Raw genomic sequence first — 19,940 nt, 5'->3', positions numbered from 1 at the left:
TCCAATCAGAAAACAGAACAGAAAGACAGGTCTTCCTGAGCAAGGGGGAATCCTCCGGCAGACTGCGTCTGGACTTCATCGGCACCATGGACTCTGCTAGGTCTTTGCCTGCTAGCCCACACTGCAGATTTGGACTTTCCAGCCTTCATAATCACACAAACCAATTCCTTAAAATAAACCTCTGTCTCTATATCTACGCATCCCATTGGTCCTGTTTCTCTGGAGAACCCTGACTAATACACGCATGTATTGTCTTGTCCAACCTGGACATCCACAGGAATAAACTATCAAGTGAATGAACTTTTCAAAGGCAAAGGAGTTTGTTCAGGACATGGAATAAGTGAGCTTGAGCCTCTGCTAAATAATTCAGCTTTCTGTCCAATTTTGAATGGACAGATAACCTAAAACTCAGTAGGGTTTCTAGTTGCCCGCTCTCACTAATTAATACAATATTTAGAAGATGTACAAGAAACCTGCTTCTCAGATATTTGAAAGGTCTACCAACTATTGGTACAGCCCTACTGATCTACCTAAATGACCTTTTTAAAAATTTCTCGGACTTAATCAGTTCTGGGAGTCATTGTGATAATCAACTAACAAACAAACTAATTGAGCTTGAGGACATTCCATTCTCAAAGTGCTTACAATCACAGAAAGTTTAAGTAGTATCAGAGAATTTTGCGACTTGAATAAATTTAATGATTTGCCATCAAAAGACAGAGAGAAGCAGAGATCCTGGAATTCAAGTTTTTAATTATAATTTTAACATGAAGCCTCTAACAGCCCAAAATGGTATCACCTAGCAGGAGCAGAAAGAGAGGCCCAGATGTGAGAGAGAAAAGAAAGAACAAGAAACCGAAAAGAAAACATTTAGACAAAAACAAAAACAAACAAAAAAACTGTACTTTCTTTAACTTAGCTTGGAAAACTCTTATCAGAAAAAAATTCCCGTTTGTAATTGCAAGTCAGACACACATACACATATATCATCTCTTTTGTTAAGGTGACTGAATTGTCATTTGCTCTGGCATGCTATCAAGAACACAGAAAGCTTGTGGGTGAGGAGTGAAGCAGAACAAACCTAGACCTTCTCAACGGAATACCACATTTAAAGCCAAAGCTGCTTCTTCCCGTTAGCGACTGCAAACTTCAGAGCTAATCCTCAATCTCCTCACAAGGACTGACTAAATGTTTTGAAAGAACACACCTATCTTTACTGCTTATATCATCATTTTCCATCTCAGATCATCTTAGGCATAAACAGATGTAGTTTATGTGTGAAGTCATTGGCTTTTCCAAAAAGTTCTATGATATTAAGATTCCAAACACCAAAGAGTGGTTCTTCACCCAAGGATCACGTTGCAACTCTTTCATGGTGTGGTTATTGCTCTGAAAGGTTTTTAATATATATAAACAAATCTATCAATCTACTCTCTTAGGACATTTGGCTTTGTCATGCTGGGACGAGCATTTACTTTCCAAAGTTAATAGAGAAACTTTTCACATACTTTCTCAATATTTTTTCCTATGTTTTTAGGTTTAATTTCATAATTAACTGGGATTTATTTTGGTGTATGGTGAGAAAAAGGAATCTAACTTTTTTAAGTGAATGGCCAATTGTTCTAAACACTAAACAAACCACTCTTTACCGCTATTTTGAAATGTCTCCTCTAACAAACATGCACACACACGTAAACACTGGGACTGCTTACATCATCAATGTGTTTCAATGATCTACTTGTCTGTTCCTATAACAATATCATGCTATTTAAGTATTCTAGCTTTAAAGTACCTTTTGCTATCATTATTGTCTTTTAAAATAAATCATTCTTGTGCCCCACTTGACTCTTCAGAATCAACTTGTCCAATTTCTCCTCACCTCTCAACATACCCGCCATCACACCACACACACACACACACACAAATAAATACTATTGTGATTCTGATTAACTATCACAGACCTATTGATTTAATGGGTTAAAAAATGAAGGCTGTGAATTTCCTACAACCTGTACTTACGAGTGTGTAATGTTCTCAAGGTTGTTTACTGATTTTCCTCTGAGGTCTGATTATTCATCCATTTTTGTAATGACGGAATATTTGAAAATAACATTTTGTTTGTTTATTAGGTTCAGAGTTGTCTGGTTATGAATGTGTCAAGAAAAATTAAATTATGTAATGCTATTATTAGTGTTAATTATTTTACTCAATTTCTTCATATTCTTACTGTATCTGTCTATCTAACATGCCAAATTCTGGAAAAATATGTATTAGCATCACCCACCATGGGTATGGTTTTGCTAAATTTTCATTTTACTCACAAAGGTTTGGGAATGACATGTGTTTGTGCTGTGCTGTTTAATCTATAAAAGATCCTGACTGTTGGAATTTCTACTGGATGATATCAGGTGTCAATATAAAACACCCTCTCTTTTTTCCCCATGCAATGCACCCACACAAAAAAGAAGATAAGTTCAGAGACTGATATGGCAATCCTTCCTTTCATTATGTTAGTACCACCTGTTAGTACTCAACTTGTTCCTTTATTTTCAGCCTGTATTAGGATTTATCTTTTAAACACCTATTTTTTGCTTTTTAATCTAAGCTGTGAAAGCTTACTTCGGTTGGGAGAATTAGCCCCTTAAAATACACTATAATAACTGATAATAAATAACTTATTAAATATAAGTTATTATGACAATATATTTAGTCTAATTGCTGATATTTTATTTTTCGTGTTTATGATACATTTTTATTGTACTTTTAGCCCTCCCTATTTTTTCTATGCCTGAATTGTTCTCTTTTTTCATTTTTCATTTTTGTAGCCTCTTATAGCACTTCACAACTCATGAAGTCTATATATATATATATAGATAGATAGATAGATAGATAGATAGTTCAACTACTAAGTTCACCAATTTTACTCCCTCTTAATATACAGGTCTTTAATGTCTCCTTTTTATCCCTGTCTGATTAAAAATAATCACAAAATATTCTTCATTTGGGGTAGTAGCAATAAGTCACTCACCAATTTTGCTCCCTCTTAATATGCAGGTGAATAGGAAAGTCTTTAATGTCTCTTTTTTATCCCTGTCTGATCAAAAATAATCACAAAATATTCTCCATTTGGGGTAGTAGCGATAAGTCACTTAAGGTAAGACCACTTTGGGATTTAATAAATCTTTGTATATTAGGATCTATTATGAGCCAAGAAAAGAGAGGACACATAACTTCATAATTAATTAGTAAGAAGTTAGTTCAATTTATCTTTCCAACATCTCTGCATCCTGCAAAAGACAAAGCTCTTACCGTTTCTTTTGGAATCTGCATCTGGCTTGGCTCTGCATTCTAGAAGAATTGAAGAAAAACATAAATACAGACTGACCAAAGCCATCTTCAACACACAGGGACACAAAGCTTTACTCTCAAGGAAAAATTGTTTGTTCTTAAAATCTACAAAATATATAGAGGGTGATTATAGTAATGGCTGATATATTACTCTGTCTTGCAAACTTTCACTGATGTGGTTATATTATCTTATGTGTGTGGGCGGGGTTGTTTAAAATTAAAAATTGTTCTAGATGTAAATTTTTACTTGCTCATTCACGGTATATCATGAATTTATTATTTGGAGGCAAACAAATCTCACGAAACTGCTTTTCTATTCCCGGCACTGTTTCTAATTTTGTTTTCTAATTTTCCCAACTAAGTCTAAATTATAAGGTATATTGTAATTTGATAGCTAGACCAGAGACTAACAGTCTGAACCACGAGCATCATACTTTACAATATTACACAGGTTATAAATGTGATTTTTTTTTCATGTATTATAGAGTTGTTTTAATTAACAGATACAAGGTTGACTTATAAAAAAAAAAAAGGGCACCTATTGATAAAAGTATTTTGTTTTAGACACAGAATTTAAACACAGACACCCCAAACAGAGGAAAAGAGCTCTGTTAATTGGATTGAAAGATCATTTTCAATGCACTCCTTTAAGTTTTCAGAATTTTCTTTCTTTTAAACCTTGAATAGCAGCTGCAACGTGAATAAACTGACGGCCTACTGGCTCACTCCTTAATGAAAAGCTCACAAGCAATAAATTAAATAACCAAGAGAAAAAAAAAAAAAAGGAGGCAGCAGAAGGGGAAAACAGAAGCCTGGAAGATCAAAATTGGACCAGAAGAACTTGAATAACCTTAAGCTGGTCTGTGCTGGCACTAACTCGGGAACGGCTGTAAGAGCAGTGTTTAAGCTTTGGCAACCTAATAATGCCAACTATCACCCAGGCTCAGATACACTGAGGAAGAACTAAAGCTTTATCGCATCTAAAGCTTCGTGTTTTTTTTAAATTTTTTTTTTAACTGCTCATTTACAATTTAATAGAGACAACTCCAGATTTAGGATCAGGTGGCATTTAAAGCACAGAATTGGATAACAGTGGGGGGAAAATGGAAAACCAAATTTAAATTGAGAAATAATGCATTAAACATTTCTAAACAGAAATAAAGAAGTTTTCATCATTTCTCAAAATCTACTTAAAACACAAGTGTTCAGTTTTCAGCCCTATCACAATCTGAAATTTCCATGAAATCATAGTAAATTGTCAGCGTGTGTGTAACCAAGAGATGGGGTATTCCCAAGACTAAAATCTGTTTTATAATAAAAGGAAATTTTTATTAACCATGACACATCCATACTTGAAGGATTAGCCTAAGAGAATTAGGGCAATCGGACAAATTTGGGAACTGCGTCCCTAAAACCTACTGCGTCCCTAAAACCACTCTAGTATATACGGATTCATTATTGTTTAGATAAAGCTAAAAGCTATCTGAAAGACAGGTCAAATGTCCTAAAATGACCCAACCAGAATTTGTTTTGAAATATTTAAAATACCACTTGTACTTGAAGTAAAACAAGTTTCCTACCACACCAAAACAAAAGATAAAGGTGATTCCTCCAATTATATTATTTCTACACATAAATGAAACCTACCACTTTTTGCAGAAAAACATTAAGAACTGTGTCAATTTAATATACAGATTTCGTTCACACAAATACTATGTAAATACCCCTATCTAATATTTAGATGCACTGACATATGTATAAAAAGTGAAATAAATAGTTTGCAAACAAATGCCTTTTCATTTCATTTATGTCATTCTAAATAATGTCTATGTTGGGAATTAATGGCCCTGGGGCTTATTGCAACTCAGGTCTTTTTACTTTCAATAAGAGTATTTAATTAAGGTCCTCTTTTTCATACAACAGTAAGTAAGCATCTTTATTTGGCTTAGCTACACGTACCATGAAAACTTGAAATATGAAAATTTGTCATATGTAGTGGAGAAGATGGCAAGCTTTCAACAACAGCCTCTGAAGTGACAGTTATGGAATAATCGACATCTCTGTATTCAATCAGTCCCTCTAAAAGCGTTCAGTAATAAACATTTGCTGTCCTAGAAAATATCCCTGCAATCTGATTTTCAAATACTCTTGCACTCAACATTGTGGATATCTGTTTCCAAAACAGAAGAAATATGAGGAAGGAATGCTTGTATTATGCTAAGGCTGAAAGATATATAAAATATAGACACTGCTTGGAAAATCTCTTAATAAACACTGGCCAGCAGGTCGCTAGCCCAGATCCCTGCCTCATGTGCATCAGAAACCTTTCATCTGCTCTGAATTTACACACCAGTTCCCTTGGGTGGAAGGCATCTTCTTGGCGAAAGACCAGAAGGCTCACGGTCCCTTCCATCTTGGTGCTTCTCAACAGCGAAACAACTTCCTCCTGGGATTTGCCTGCTAGATCAACTCCATTTACCTAAAACAGACAAAAAATTTTCAGCTGTGATACTGGGCAAACAGATAACAAGAGACGACACACACATTCTAGAACTGATCATGTCTGCCGTGGAACATGGTTCACTGCGTGGTACATTCTGCCCTGATCTGATAACCAGCAGGCTGCTGGGGCTAATAAAGAAATGCAGACCAGTTACCTAGAGGTGAGGCAGGAAGCAGTCAACCCTTCAGGTCTTATCAATAAACCAAAAGCACAGCCACTAGTGCATTAACAAGTAACCAGAGATACAAATATATCTACAACGCCAAGTTAACACAAAACTTCCTGGCTTTGAACTGGGATATCTTGATGCCCTTGTGCATCACAGATTTCCTTACACCAAAATAAAAAGATGCCACCCTTGCAGAAGATAGTAAAAACACACTAAAAATATTTTGGTAAAAACATTTTAGCTTTCACTGAAATTTTACAGAAAATTAGGATGATAACTTTTTAATCTCTAAAAAGCAAACACTGAAGAAGAATCTCTACTAAATAATATTTTTGGAGGCCTTGCAGTATTTCACTTCAAGATTTTTCAATGTTTTAAGAAAAAAGAATTTACCAGGGGGGAAAAACAAAAGAGAGAGATTTGAAAATACCACTTCCTGGGGAATCTCATCATTTTTTGTAGAAAGTAGAATATGACCAGCAAGCACTACATATTTAACAGGAATGAGAGTGGAAATCTCTTTTTCGAAGTATTCTATATTACTCTCTTTAGACAGAAATAGCATTTGTCTAAGGCAATTAAATATATCATTTAAATTGTAATATCAAAATTCCTGTAGTTTTAATGTTCTGGAACCTTTCCCCCACTGAAAACCTTCTTATATAGCTCAATGCATTACTATCAAGGGATTGTAGGAAATAGGTCAGTAATAATAGGTTCAAAGAAAGCAGAACTTTTCCAGATAATTTTTAAAAATTAGTCACTTGATACTTGATTTAAATATAGGCTTGCAAATATTCAGATACTCAGAAAACCTTTTTGCCCACAGAACTGCTGATATTGTAGAAATACAACCAAGGATACTAGAGAGGTAGGTTTAAAATACGCCTGAGAGCTACAGAAGATAAAGCCTAATCCTGAAGAGATACAGATCGCAGACCCTTCCATTCCTCAAAAGAAAAGCAAAAGCCTCTGTGATGTGTCCCAAGTAAAGTAATTACATGATGAAAGGGAGACACAAAAATAAAGCGGATTACCTTTAGCAAGGAAGAAGGGCAGGGGCCCTGCAGGGAGAGAGGGCTAGGGAGGGGACAGGCTTTTTTATGATTTAGAGGCAAAAATAAGCTGATACACTTCCTAAATGAAACAAGCTACAATTACAAACGGGGACTAACAGTACCCCACTTACAGCCCGAGGACAAGAGGCCCTTTCTGGAAACAATACCCTAAACACAATTTGTACTTAAACCTTCCCTTTTACTGGGCCTCTATCGCTCTCCCTTTAAAACATGGTGTCATGCAAACAAGACAAAGAGGAAAGAGGAAGATTGAAGGAATCTAGGCCCAAAATGTAGACACAGGAAAAAATCTGGAAGCTATTCCTTTGCTCCGTTACTTTTCAGTTAAGAAAAAAGGATAATGTCATAAAAATTTACTTTAACATTAGTGCTTGGTTCTTTTTCTTAATTTAAGTATAGTTGATTTACAATGTTGTATAAACTTCTGCTGTACAGCCAAATGATTCAGTCATACATACACATACATTCTTTGTTTAAATATTCTTTTCCATTATGGTTTACCATGGGATACTGAATATAGTTCTCTGTGCTGTACAGGAGGACCTTGTTGTTTATCCATTCAATATATTTAACACTAGTACTTAAATGCTAGTTAATAATTATGAAACACAGTGCCTGCCGCTAAAAATACAGACTATGTTTTCTAAAGAAAACACTAGAAAAACCACTAACAAAGTATCCTCTTTCTCCATCTTTCCCCCCTTTATTTCTACATGCACAACATTCACACAAACTTCATACATAAGAAATTATGTATCTTTATGTATGTCAAAGATAGCTTCAAAGACCAATGAACCAAATGAAACCCATGAGGTACAGAAAGGAAATTTTGAAAGACTATTTCTTTTTTTTCCTGACATTTGATTTTTATGTCTCAATTCATTCTCCACGCTGACATTTCCAAACTTCCTTGTTCTTCTCATCAAGACACACTGTTTTCATTTACTTCATTTGTCTCTGCTCTGATTCCAGAGGAGATAACATTTCTATGCTGCCAGACATAAATTTAAAGTCATCCAGAAATATAACCTAACAGACACTGTACTTACATAATGACAAATGTTATGTTATCTCATAAACCAAACGTCCAAGTAACTAAAAATTTATGAGTAAACTAAATGAAAAGACATTTCGCATCAAATAACACGGAGAAATGTAAAAGTGAAGCAGAAATACAATGTTTTAGGATGCATACTTCTGCTAAATTATATAATTTAATTTCATATTTTATGAAAATGTTCAAACGACTCTGACCCTTGAAAATGGAACTTTTCAAGAATCATGGAACATCTGAAGCCACTCACCTCTATGAGTCTATCTCCCGCCTTCAGTCGGCCATCTTGGATGGCAGCCCCTCGTGGGAGGATGTTTTTCACATAAATTGGAGCTGAGCCGCCTATTGTCACATCCCGGGAAGTGATGCTGAATCCCAAACCTTCTGTACCTGAATATATAACAGAAAAAAAAAAGAGGTAAACAAAATGAGATATCTTGAATTTCACAAGTATATCATACATGAAGGATCTGTTATTATTCTCTACCTCAACTTGACATTTTGTAACTTTCACACTGACCTACCCATTTAATACTTTAAAAGTTGTAAGATTTTTCAACACAGACTAAATCATGGAAGGTTTAAATGGTATATATATCAAAATTCATTAGTCTAAGAAAAAACGGGAACCTAGTCAGACAGATGAAAATGATATACAAATATGCCTGTTGAATGTTTTTAAATTTGTCTAAATATTTGATTATGAAAATAAACAATTTCTCTATGCAAAAACCCCCCCCAAAAAACCTGTTAAAACTCATAGTATCTCAAGTATCAAGTACGACTGTGCAATAACGGTATCCGGATTTGAAGGGTAAGCAGTGAAGACAAGGAAGAGAACAAGTCCAGGGAGATGGAAAAGAAACAATGAAATGAGAAATGTTTCTAGACACAGATAAAAGAACCTCCCCAAACTGACAGGATGAACCATATTATCTTCGCCTAGTTCTCTTCTAGTTCACCTAAATCCTACCGTTTATATTTCTCAAAAAAAAAAAAAAAAAAAAAAAAAAGGCAAATGACCCATCTGAGCTCATAGCTACCAAATCTGGGGATCAACATATGATGTTTAAAGGTACTGAGTACTGAGTACTGAGTGTACTGAGGCGTTTACACTTGACTGTGCTAGTGTATAATTTCAATTCCAGGCTCTTTGGCAGCTTTCTCGACAGGCACCCTTACAAGCTCAATACAGTGAAAAGGGTTATGTCACTGAAACCAACATGCAGTGAGCCAGAAAGAGCCAAGAAAAAATGTGAAGATAATGATAAATTTCTAATGAATCAACAGAATTTTTATAAGCCTTCAAATAATGATTCATTTCTACCAGAGCTTTTAAAAACTATATTAGGTTCCATTCCAGTTAAAATGATCTGAGGACAAATACTTGCTCAATAAAGGAAGAATAAAGAGATATGTAAAGGTGAAAAATCTACAGAACTCATTAATTTGATGCAGCACTCGCTAAAAAACTGTAAGTCAGGGTATGAATCTCTAAATGAACAAATATGGGCAAATAAACATGAATAAAAATGTGGGTTAAAGAAGAAACAAAGTAGAAATGATGAACACACAGTACATGTAACAAAAACCTACTGTAAATATTCTCAAATTCAAACAAAACATTCATTTACTTCAAGTCTGAAATCACTTTAATGTGCCTGGGCTGTAAATTTCTTAAGTCTTCTGTGAAGACTTGAACGGCATATTGTCTATATGAAATTCTCCTAATTATTCTGCTGGGACTTTTCCATATGTTTCTGTGCTTTCGTGAAACTCTAATGACTTGCAATAACATTTATTAAGGAAGAATTCTAAATTATTCTCCTTTCGCAATATTAATTTCTATGAACTACAAAGACTGATTGTTTTATGAAACAAAACACTATTAAAATATCAGCAATAACCCCTAAATCTGTACGCCAAAAGTTCAGGCAATGACCTTTCAAAGAAAGATAAATAGATATCAATTTTCATTTAGCAAAGCCAACAAAACATTTTGCACTGACTGAAATAGATCACTGACCTTCTCCTCTGACTTTATTAAAAAGCTAATTTCTACCAAAGAGCAGGGTATTTGAGAAGGCCAAAATGACAATAAATATTAAGAAATCATAATTACGGAAGCAGGTACATAGGGGCTCTTCTATTTCGACATGTTATATGACATAGTTCCAAAATTATGCCAAAGAATCATTATGACAAAGGCTTTCTTAGTCCTTAGCTTTGACCTCAGTTTATGAAGAGCTTCTGTCATTCAAATCGTGTCAGTTCACTTTGAACTGAATTTAAAGTTTAACACTGACAAACCCTACATTTTTGATGTACTTCATTAAAAAATGTTAAATGTAACCATAATAACTGGTAAAAACATTGCCTGTTAACTACAATGAAAACTTGTTCAACCTCATACAATCATTAAAACATCTCTATTTAGTACTAATCACAGACAATGAGAAGTCTTTGTCACTTTTATTTATAGTGAACATTATTTTTTTATATTTGTAAGTACTGGCAGAATGCACAGGCAGTTTCCACCTTTTGCCATACATTCTCATAGTTAATAAATTAAAATCAGGCCAGATCTATGACGCTCTGTATCAGTTATATAACTCAAGGTCAGAAAAATGTTTAAAAGAAAACTATTATTTCTATTTTTATGTTGATTGAGCATAATCTTTCTAAATTAACTTCTGTAACATGTAATCATATATTTTTAAATGCTACCAAAATAAAACTATTGATTTCTGTATTCAAAAGAGTGATTCTTTTAATGGCAAATAAAATTTCACTTCATTTAAAAAGTTCATATTATATCATAAGGAGTTAACATATAGTAATTGTATGGAAAACTGTAATTAAACAATGAATATGCCTATATCAGAGTAAAAAGGCAAAGATATTTATGAACTAAAATCTTTATGACAATGGAAAATAGTCTTCCTTTTTGAAAGATCCCAAGCAGAATTTTATGTTTTATACAACTCTCTTTGTGTTTCTTGATATCCTTTTGCTTAAAAACCACGTCCTTTCATTTGAGTGTAGAAAAAGGAAGAAAGAGAATCTGATATTCCTCTCACTTATGCATTAACAGGGCTAAAAGGGGTTTAAGCTGATGTGATTCTGTATCTGTAAGGGGTTTCAAAAGTGGAGTGAGGTTGTCAATTCCTGATCAGGTCAACCAAGTATTTGGAGCTTAAAAAGCCAGTAACCAGAAAGAAGGCATTTGTGGTTCACATAAAGTTCAATGAAAGAGTATGATTTAGAAAGGAAATAGGAATCTCAGAGTTTACAGAGTTGTAAACTCTACCCCGAATGGAAAGAAGAACGGTCTCAATGTCAGGACACGGAAAAGGTTCCAGTAAGAATCTGCTGCTGGTGGCCACATGACTTGAGGAAATCGCTCAGCCTCTCTGGTTCATTTCCAGCTAACTGTAGGAGTTGGTTGAGCTCATAAAAGGAGAAATATTCTTTATAATGACACCAGTTTGAAGGACATGATTTAAAAATATATAAAAATGCTCAGCTAAAAGAGATGATTAATAGCAAAAGTATATCTCAGTGCCTGGAGGGGACGGTGACTGGGAATGAGAAAGCCAAACCTAGGAGCCTGATCTGAGTCATCAGGGAGGCCAGCACAGAACTGAACGCCTCCTGTACACAAGGATGCACTGTCTGAGGGCGGGGGATCCTTAAATAAACACACTGATGTAAGGCACAGGTAGTAAAGTACTAGCAAGGCCCGTTCCGATTCCCCTTGTCACCTTGAGGAAGGGAAGAATGCGATATTCTGGAAGAGCAGGAGACAAGGGGCCAGTGGCCTTGCTTCTCAGCATTTCACCGGGAACCACCAACAGCTTCAAAGGAGTCAATCCCTTCCCATTACCAAAGGACGGGCTGAACTGGAGGAAGGACTTCTAACGTCCTCTAGGGGGGCTGTATGTGGACATCAAGTGGGGCACTCAAAACAGTCAGAGCCTCCCTGTTGCTTTGGGTTTGATGGTAACATCCTGAAACCCATTTCCTTCGTTGCCAAAAATTTTACGGCAGTCGTAGCTGCTACTTTTTTCATAGAAACATAACGTTTAAGGCCTATCCTCTGATCTTCTACGTGTTAATTTTTATACAGCAAAGTGAACCTGAAGAGCATAAAGAAATACACAACTGTAAATGCTTTTTTAAAAAGATGTATCAGTTCTTAATAATGAGGTAAGACTCAGGACGCTTTGGGTTAGTTGGTTGATTTTGAAACTAAATTCTGTGAAAAACAGGAAGACAGGTCATACCTTTCTTAAGCTGGATGTTAAGCTTCTTGCCTACTTTTTTGGTGTTGTAACTACTGCTGGGACTGAACACGTGGTGTACGGCTGGGCCTGGAGCGGCGGGCGGCTTTCCCGAGGGCTGTGCGCTCTGAGGTAGGAGTCGGGGGTGAGGGTCCGCGTGCTCGGGCAGGGGGTTCGGCCGGGGCGCCCTCGGCAGAGCCTGCGGCCCTGCACTGTTCACACTCCTGTGATCCACATGCTGGCTGTCGGGGCTGAAGCGGCTCGAATAGTAATTGTTCCTCTCGCTTTGGGACAGTTGTTCGTACTGCTCTTTATTGGCTGCGGGAACCACATGGAACCAAATGATGGAGGTCCGCATGGCTTGGCGAAACATATGTTGTGCTCTGGGTTTGAGAGAGAATGGAAACTTAGCAAATGAAGACTGGCAGACTCGAAGATGTTACGAGCTTAGTTAAGTATACTCATTAAGCAACAAGGACGGACAGACTTGGTTGAAACTGAAAACAAAATTCTCATAACCCACTTATCAATCGGGTTTGCAAGCTCTGATAGCAGCAGGGCTGTGTCTCCAAATATAAATTTCTCATTCTCTAGATAAAAATGACCAAGTTATGTACAACTACAGGCACAATACCAGTATTTTGGTATGCCCTCCACAGAAGACCCTCCGCTGTAAATCATTCAGTCATACTGCAGTTTTAAGCACAACAGGTATTATCATTTCAATATTAAGAGAAATTAAATATAACCTCCTCTCTACAACATTATCCAATACGACTTTTAAAAGTCATAAAGTATTTCCTTACAAGGAGACCAGTCGAGTTTTTAAAGAAATATATTTATAAGTACACTTAGAAAACTTTAGAAAGTGACTATCCATTATTTATCAGAAAAATTAATCCAAGTTTGCGCATGCAAACATCTCAGAATGCCAATGCAGCTTCAATAACTCAAAATGTTAAGAGCTGTTGGCCACTGTGCTATTCCAAGACCAGCCCAAGAAGCTACTCCATCTTACCTGGATCCCTAGTCAGGTCTTTAACCAAGTCCTTATGATTTCTGCTCATTTTTGCCTTGTTTTATAGGAACTGGACAATTTTTATCTTTTTAATGGAGTAAGGGCTTGAGTCAGGATAAGGAAAATCTGAGTGGACACTGCAGGTCCAAGGAGCTTTGTCTTCCTATTTGTCACATTATATGTGACAAAGTTGGACATGTGAGTTAAAAGTATACTAAAAACCAGCAACCTGATGGATTTTCCAAAAGGCGAGGAAGTGGCCAAACCGTAAAGCCTAAGTCGGGCCCATAATATTTTAAGAAGCGCTGCGCCAGTCACACGGCATTTGGAAACACAGTCTAATGACGGCGATTACCTGGAGTTTGATGAAATTTTTAAAGGTAGATAATGGCAGAAAATACTCCTCTCCAGCATGAGGGCAGAGACCACAGACACATGGTCTGAGGTACCCCAATCGCCCGCACTCTGTCACGCCTGATGCAGGGGAAGTGCAGCAATGAGGCAGCACACACTTACTGTTCAAATCTTCTATTTCGAAGGTCGCCATCATTAATCCTGACAATGCAATCATTCTCATGAAAAAGGTTTTCTTGTTCAGCTTTACCACCTTTCTCCAATCGTTTTACTAATAACCCCAGGGTTCTGGAACATTAAGAATGCAAATCATTACACATGTAATATTTCCACCGTGCACAATGCCCTACTGCTTTAATGGCGGGATTATACTTACAAAGACTGCCTAATAAAGGGGTGCCTTAAATTGCTATTCAGACATTTAAAAATAACGCCAACACAGAAATCACAACACTATAAATGGTGTGTAGAAAGGGATCCTTTCAATAAATATAGGCAATCGTTTCTGGCGTGTCAGTGTTATGCTTCTGCAACAAATCGTACCCTTCTCTCTATGCTTAAAAATGCTCCCGGCAGAGCTGGCCCCATGGCTCCTGGCCGTGGCGGTGGGCAGCATGGACGAGCATGGGCTGCGAGCAGCTCTGGCAGATTTCTGTTTTAAGCTAGCTGGTACAGTGCTGATGGCAGCCCCACCTTTCCACGAAAGGAAAGGTAACAAGGAGAGGCTAACCTGTACATGAGACGGAAAATTGGGGAAGATTCCAAAAACAGAAGAGTTTCCATTCTTGGCATCTGAATTTGGTAATGCCTCATGTTCTGAATTTCAAAACTTCTTAGGTCTCCCAAAAGTAAGTAAGTTGTTGCCATTATTCCCATCAGAAGAAAACAGAAAGCCGGCGACAGGTTCCAATAATGCCCGTCACCATTCACCCCTCCATGTGGACTCAAATTTCAAGTCGAAAGAAAAGCCCAAATGAACTTTTAGAGACCAAGATGGAGAAAAAAAAAAAAAAAAAATTATCACAAATGTACTTGGTCTAGAGCACTAACTCCTTGATGGACAGGATGGACATTCTTTATACCCTGGGACAAATAACAAACACTATATATGAACACAGCTTGATAAGAAATAGGAATCTCCACCTAGTTCTGATGCTCTGACTTAATTGACGGTTAGCATATAATCTGTATTATGATCATGTTAAAATTTCTATGAACTTATTTTTGGCTTGTCCCAAGCTTGCATTTTCTTTCATAATCCTAATATTTAGAGACACACAAAAAAAATGCCCATACAGAAACTAGCATTTAGGGGACTTTCCTGGCGGTCCAGCGGTTAAGACTCTGTGCTTCCAATGCAGAAGGTTCGGGTTCAACCCCTGGTCAGGGAACTAAGATTCCACACGCCGCACAATGCGGCCAAAAAAAAAAAAGAAGCCAGCATTTAGAATCCTGAATAAATTAAAGTTGAAGATACCATCATTTCCAATCGCCTGTCTGTATTTTCCAATGGAGTACAATTTGCAGTACCCTGTATATGCTTTCCAGTAGGAAGATACTCCAATAGATAGCGTCCTTCTTCTTTTAAACCTTTGCAGTAATCGTTGTTGTTGATCTCGCTCCCCTGCTACTGTTACTTGTACACACACCTTATCTCTACTGTTGCACTGTGAGCTCCTGGAAGGTGGGGAAGGTGGGACTCAGCAATACGTGCTCCAGCACTCAGCTCATAGTAAGGTCTTGACAAATGACAACTGAATGAATGGGTGCTTGAGTTTAGCTGAAGCAAACAAGCCTCCTATTTCTAATAAGCTTTTTGCACAATAGAATAAGTGAAATAAAATCCAGATTCGGATCCTTTTTTTCATGACTGTGTCACTTATACCAAATATAGGACTGAGCTGAAATGAATTGAATTAAAGCAAAGGTCCTTTTTTTTTTGCTTGTTATTTTGCAGTTTAACCTTCTTTCTTTCATAAACATTTACTGAGTCACTGCTTAACTTCATTCTAATCTTTATTATTAAATATAATAAACAGGCATGGTGTCTTACTATGGTTAAGCATACCTACCTACAAGAGTAAGAGGAGCTAACATTTAAATTGCCTTTTGTCATGTTACTATTTGGGGATTAGCACCTACTAGTGTAAGAGTCTAAGAAGCTTGGTGACTAAAGAAAAAAATATGATGTAGGTTATTTTCAGTTACTTGCCACCGTATATTGGAACCACTGATAAATAAATATAAAAATTCTCTCAGCCCAAAGGCAAGAAAAAGTACACTGACACAGCAGCATGAGCAACTTAACTGTCTGAGCTCCTACTTGACAGGAAGCAATCTCTTAATGTGCCACACCAATAATTAAGTGACCACTAAAATGTCACCAAGCCCACAATCTATCTCCCCAAGCTTCCCTACTGTTCGTTTGTCTCTATGGGCGACTGAACAAAGTGTTCTATCAAAAGCATCCTATCATTAAGATATACCTATGACTCTGTTGAATGGGACAAAATAATTAGAGAAATCAAATTAAATCACAGTTGTTGGTAATAGTGGAACCAGAAGAAGACATTGGGCCACTTCGCCATCCAAGCAGCCATGTGAGAGCACAGGGGAAGGCAAAGATGACTTGGCCACCCATGGGCAGTCTTAACAGAGCCACAGCTTGGTACCACACCTGTTGCTAAAAGCTGCCTCTGCAGACCAACAGGGCTTCTTTCAAGTTGATGTATTCAGCCCCTGAGTAAAAATATGCCCTACCAAGAGTCACTCTAGTTAATTAATTAGTTTTTAATTGGTGAGATCGTGAGTGATTTCTCAATATGGTTACAACATTTCTGTGATCTAAAGTGACTGAAAATTATTATGCCTTTATGTATTCTGAAATGTTTTGTGTATTCCAAAATAGTCCACAGAATATCCTTAGAGAAATAGAGAGAGACAGACTGTGTTTAATGGAAATTACTTAGCAGGTAACTAGTATCAGTCATTTGTTCAAATTTATACATTTATCTCCAACAGAACCTTTCAGTATCTATGACAATTTAAATAATATAACTTGGAAATCTGTAATTTAATTCTACAGAAGTGGCATTAATATTTTTCAGATGAATAGGTCTATAGATTTATATTCATCTAGGTAATCATTTTCCTTTTCTTAAATCTACCTTTTTTCCCCATGGGAATCATTCTACAATAATAATCCACAGTAAAAAGGCCTGACATGCTTCATTCACTGAATGACTTGTCTTTCTATACAAGCCCTCATATATGGCCAAATGCATGAGTAATCCTAACATACAGTAAAAATGTTACAAATCATAAACAAATACGCTATCGCATTTACATGAAATATTGCAGACATTTATTAAATGAGGTTTTAGAATCCAACGTTGTAAAAGTAGTTGCAAAAACCTCAGAATCCTCTTTCTCAGCACTAGAGGCTCGGGAGCTGATGGGGGTGGGCTGGGGGGGATGGGTAGAGGAGCAGAAGGGGAAGAATTTCACCCTGACTGACACAGCAAGTGATCAGGGAATCAACGGAACAGGCTGAATTAAGGAGAACTTAGTAGCCTGCTGATTTCTAAGTACTTGACCACACTATTAGAATCACCCTCTCCAAAAGAATGGATTAATTTAAAAGGAAAATGGTACAATCTGCAAAATTATCTCATTTGCTTCACTAGGTGAAAGTGATTACAAAAGGAATGGGGATGAACTATCAAAAAAACTTTACAGGAAAATTGAACTGATAACATAACAGCCAGACTGAGAATGAAGAGGGCCCTCTGAAGGGAAATCAACGGGAAGTAATAACAGAGACTTTCATCTTCCTGAAAAACGTGTGTGTGCCAGCAGTTACATCTCCACACCCGCCACCGCCCCGGGAAAGGCGACTCGGATAGCACAATTAGAAACAAATTTTAGGGATCTATACTGCAAATTCAACCAGCAACTAGAATTCCTTCTAAAGGAATAAAGAAATGAGTACCGATGGTGTTGTGGTTCCCATAACACTCTTATTAGAGAAAATAATTGAAGGTCGTAAAGGTCAGAGCATTTTGGCACGTCGCTCTACCGGAGTGGACGATGGATTTTCTTCTTGGCAGTTAGTACCAGAATTCCTTACTAGGGCAACCACTTTCCATCAGAAGAAGAAGCCACTTTGCAAAAAATAGGAGAGGGGAGCAGGAGAAGAGGAGTTGGGGGAGGGGTGGAAGCTCTGCTTATGGGGAACAGTCCAGGGACAGAAGCACCAGCCTGGCTGTGCTGGCTGGCACAGGAGAACGAGCAGGTGTATTATTAACATAGCAGGGAGGGCGGCTCTGTGAAGCCATGGCTACAGGGCTCAGGGGTACAGGGGACAGACCTCTTCACCTCCTGCATGAATCTAATGTGAACCCGACTTGGCAAGATGCTTTCTGAACGAGGGGATTTCTTCTGGTAAATCGTAAATGTCCCCAGATCTACTCCTCTCCCCTGGTCCTTCTACCTTTTCAAAAATTTAGGGAAAAAAATACTATGTCCACTATGAACAAATCCCACTTCTGAATCATTTTCCTAAAAGAAAAAATAAGTAAATGCACACGTTTCTTTGAAGTCTTTCATCATGGCTTTTGTACCATGTTCCTTAACCCCCAAAGAGGGCAAAGAAGAAGAATACAGCCCCAGAGAGCAAGCCATTGAAAGGCGGCATCTCTGTACATGATTTTGGATGCATAATTAGGAATTTAACTGCTTAGATTATATTAAGGATTGCACCACTACATTTTTACAAGGTTCATTAGCCTAATTATACACTTAATTAAAACAAACTCAGTCACACATGTTAACATTTTCAATTCTAAGTATAAATTACAGCCAATGATAAAACTGAAAATAAGTAACAAATGTTTTATTGACATCTAAATTGGCTGAGCAAGTCTGAGTTTTGCTTTGATAATGTAAACTCCCACAACTGCCACCCAGCTGTATGGAAATGATCATAATTCATCTTAATAAAATCTGACAGAGTATAAACACCACAAATACAGTGAAGGCAGAGAAGGCATGCGCAGAATGGGCTCGCATCAGCAAGACCCTCTCACCTCACTGAGTACTAAACCGGGGGCTGGCAATGACCTATATTCTATCCCTCAGAACCACAGCCAGAATGGCAAATTAATATAACATCTTGATTTTTTTTTTTTAATCTTTAGTGGATGAGATAAAGTAGACCCAAAAATGGTAAAGTAAAAGTAGAGAACTCCCTTAGATTAGGGCAGAAATGATAGGCATCGTACTACTACATTTAAAGAAGCAAGATTTATCTAAATGTAAAATACAACTTTCCTCTCTATAACAACTGCATTTAGCATGTCCCTTTATTAGAACAAAGCAAGTCTGCAACTGAGAATGCATAACCTAAGACTTACAGACGAAAGGCTACAGATTCAGTAAAGTTAAATTGTGTTTCTTGGAAAATACTTAAATTAAAATCAAGTACACAGAGTTCAAGTGCATTTTTATTCTTTTAAAAATGAACAGTCAACTTTAAAACTCTACAGTGAACTGAAATACAGTATACAAGCCTTGGATAAATCTCTTCTTAACACCTGAGTCGTTTCCATGAAATTCAAACTGGCTGTAATTCTTTATTAACAGATACACCCAACTAACTAACTGTGTACTGGGATTCTCAAATTTATGATATAAGAGTAAAGTCTCATCTCACATCCATGATAGAAGAGATCGTTTTCTACTGTTACAAAGACTCATCAGCACTTGCCTACACAACCAGAACTCCCAGCGTTTGGAGGAAATTTTAACGGCGCATCACAGGAACATAAGTGGAAGGTGAAATAGCATTCTTCTTAGCTGCCACTGCCACGTACCTCATTAAAAGTATTTTACATGTATTTTATAAGTACATGTATTTTCATATTTTCACCAGACAAAGTCACAGGAGTGTCCCAGCCCTCAGACGCGAAGACCGAGGCTAAGTGAAGCTAACTTGCCCAGACCACACTTCCTAAAAAGACAGAGCCAGATTCTGTCCCAGGCATCTCTGGCCTCAAAACACGGGTGATTCCTAACAACCCCTCTGCCAATAACATGAAGACTCAGCATGTGGTCCAGGCTGTCACTGACTGC

The 19,940-nt window shown here is 37.1% G+C and overlaps 1 protein-coding gene across 23 annotated transcripts in view; it reads right to left on the bottom strand.

Annotated features, from left to right (window-relative positions):
* PARD3 (par-3 family cell polarity regulator) overlaps nt 1–19,940 on the bottom strand; it is a 727,131-nt gene that overhangs the window by 353,628 nt on the left and 353,563 nt on the right. For 16 of the 23 annotated variants that reach the window (XM_067702290.1, XM_067702221.1, XM_067702252.1 and 13 more), the window contains 5 exons: nt 13,971–14,096; nt 12,440–12,819; nt 8,404–8,543; nt 5,699–5,827; nt 3,310–3,348 (listed from right to left, as the gene is read on the bottom strand). In XM_067702290.1, the coding sequence (XP_067558391.1) occupies nt 3,310–3,348; nt 5,699–5,827; nt 8,404–8,543; nt 12,440–12,819; nt 13,971–14,096 (814 nt within the window). The remainder of the gene's footprint in view (nt 1–3,309; nt 3,349–5,698; nt 5,828–8,403; nt 8,544–12,439; nt 12,820–13,970; nt 14,097–19,940) is intronic. The other 7 variants (XM_067702246.1, XM_067702315.1, XM_067702387.1 and 4 more) reach the window with 1 other exon arrangement.

This window comes from Pseudorca crassidens, chromosome 1 (assembly GCF_039906515.1).
Source record: "Pseudorca crassidens isolate mPseCra1 chromosome 1, mPseCra1.hap1, whole genome shotgun sequence".
NCBI lineage: Eukaryota > Metazoa > Chordata > Mammalia > Artiodactyla > Delphinidae > Pseudorca > Pseudorca crassidens.
This window is presented reverse-complemented; position numbering and strand designations above follow the sequence as displayed.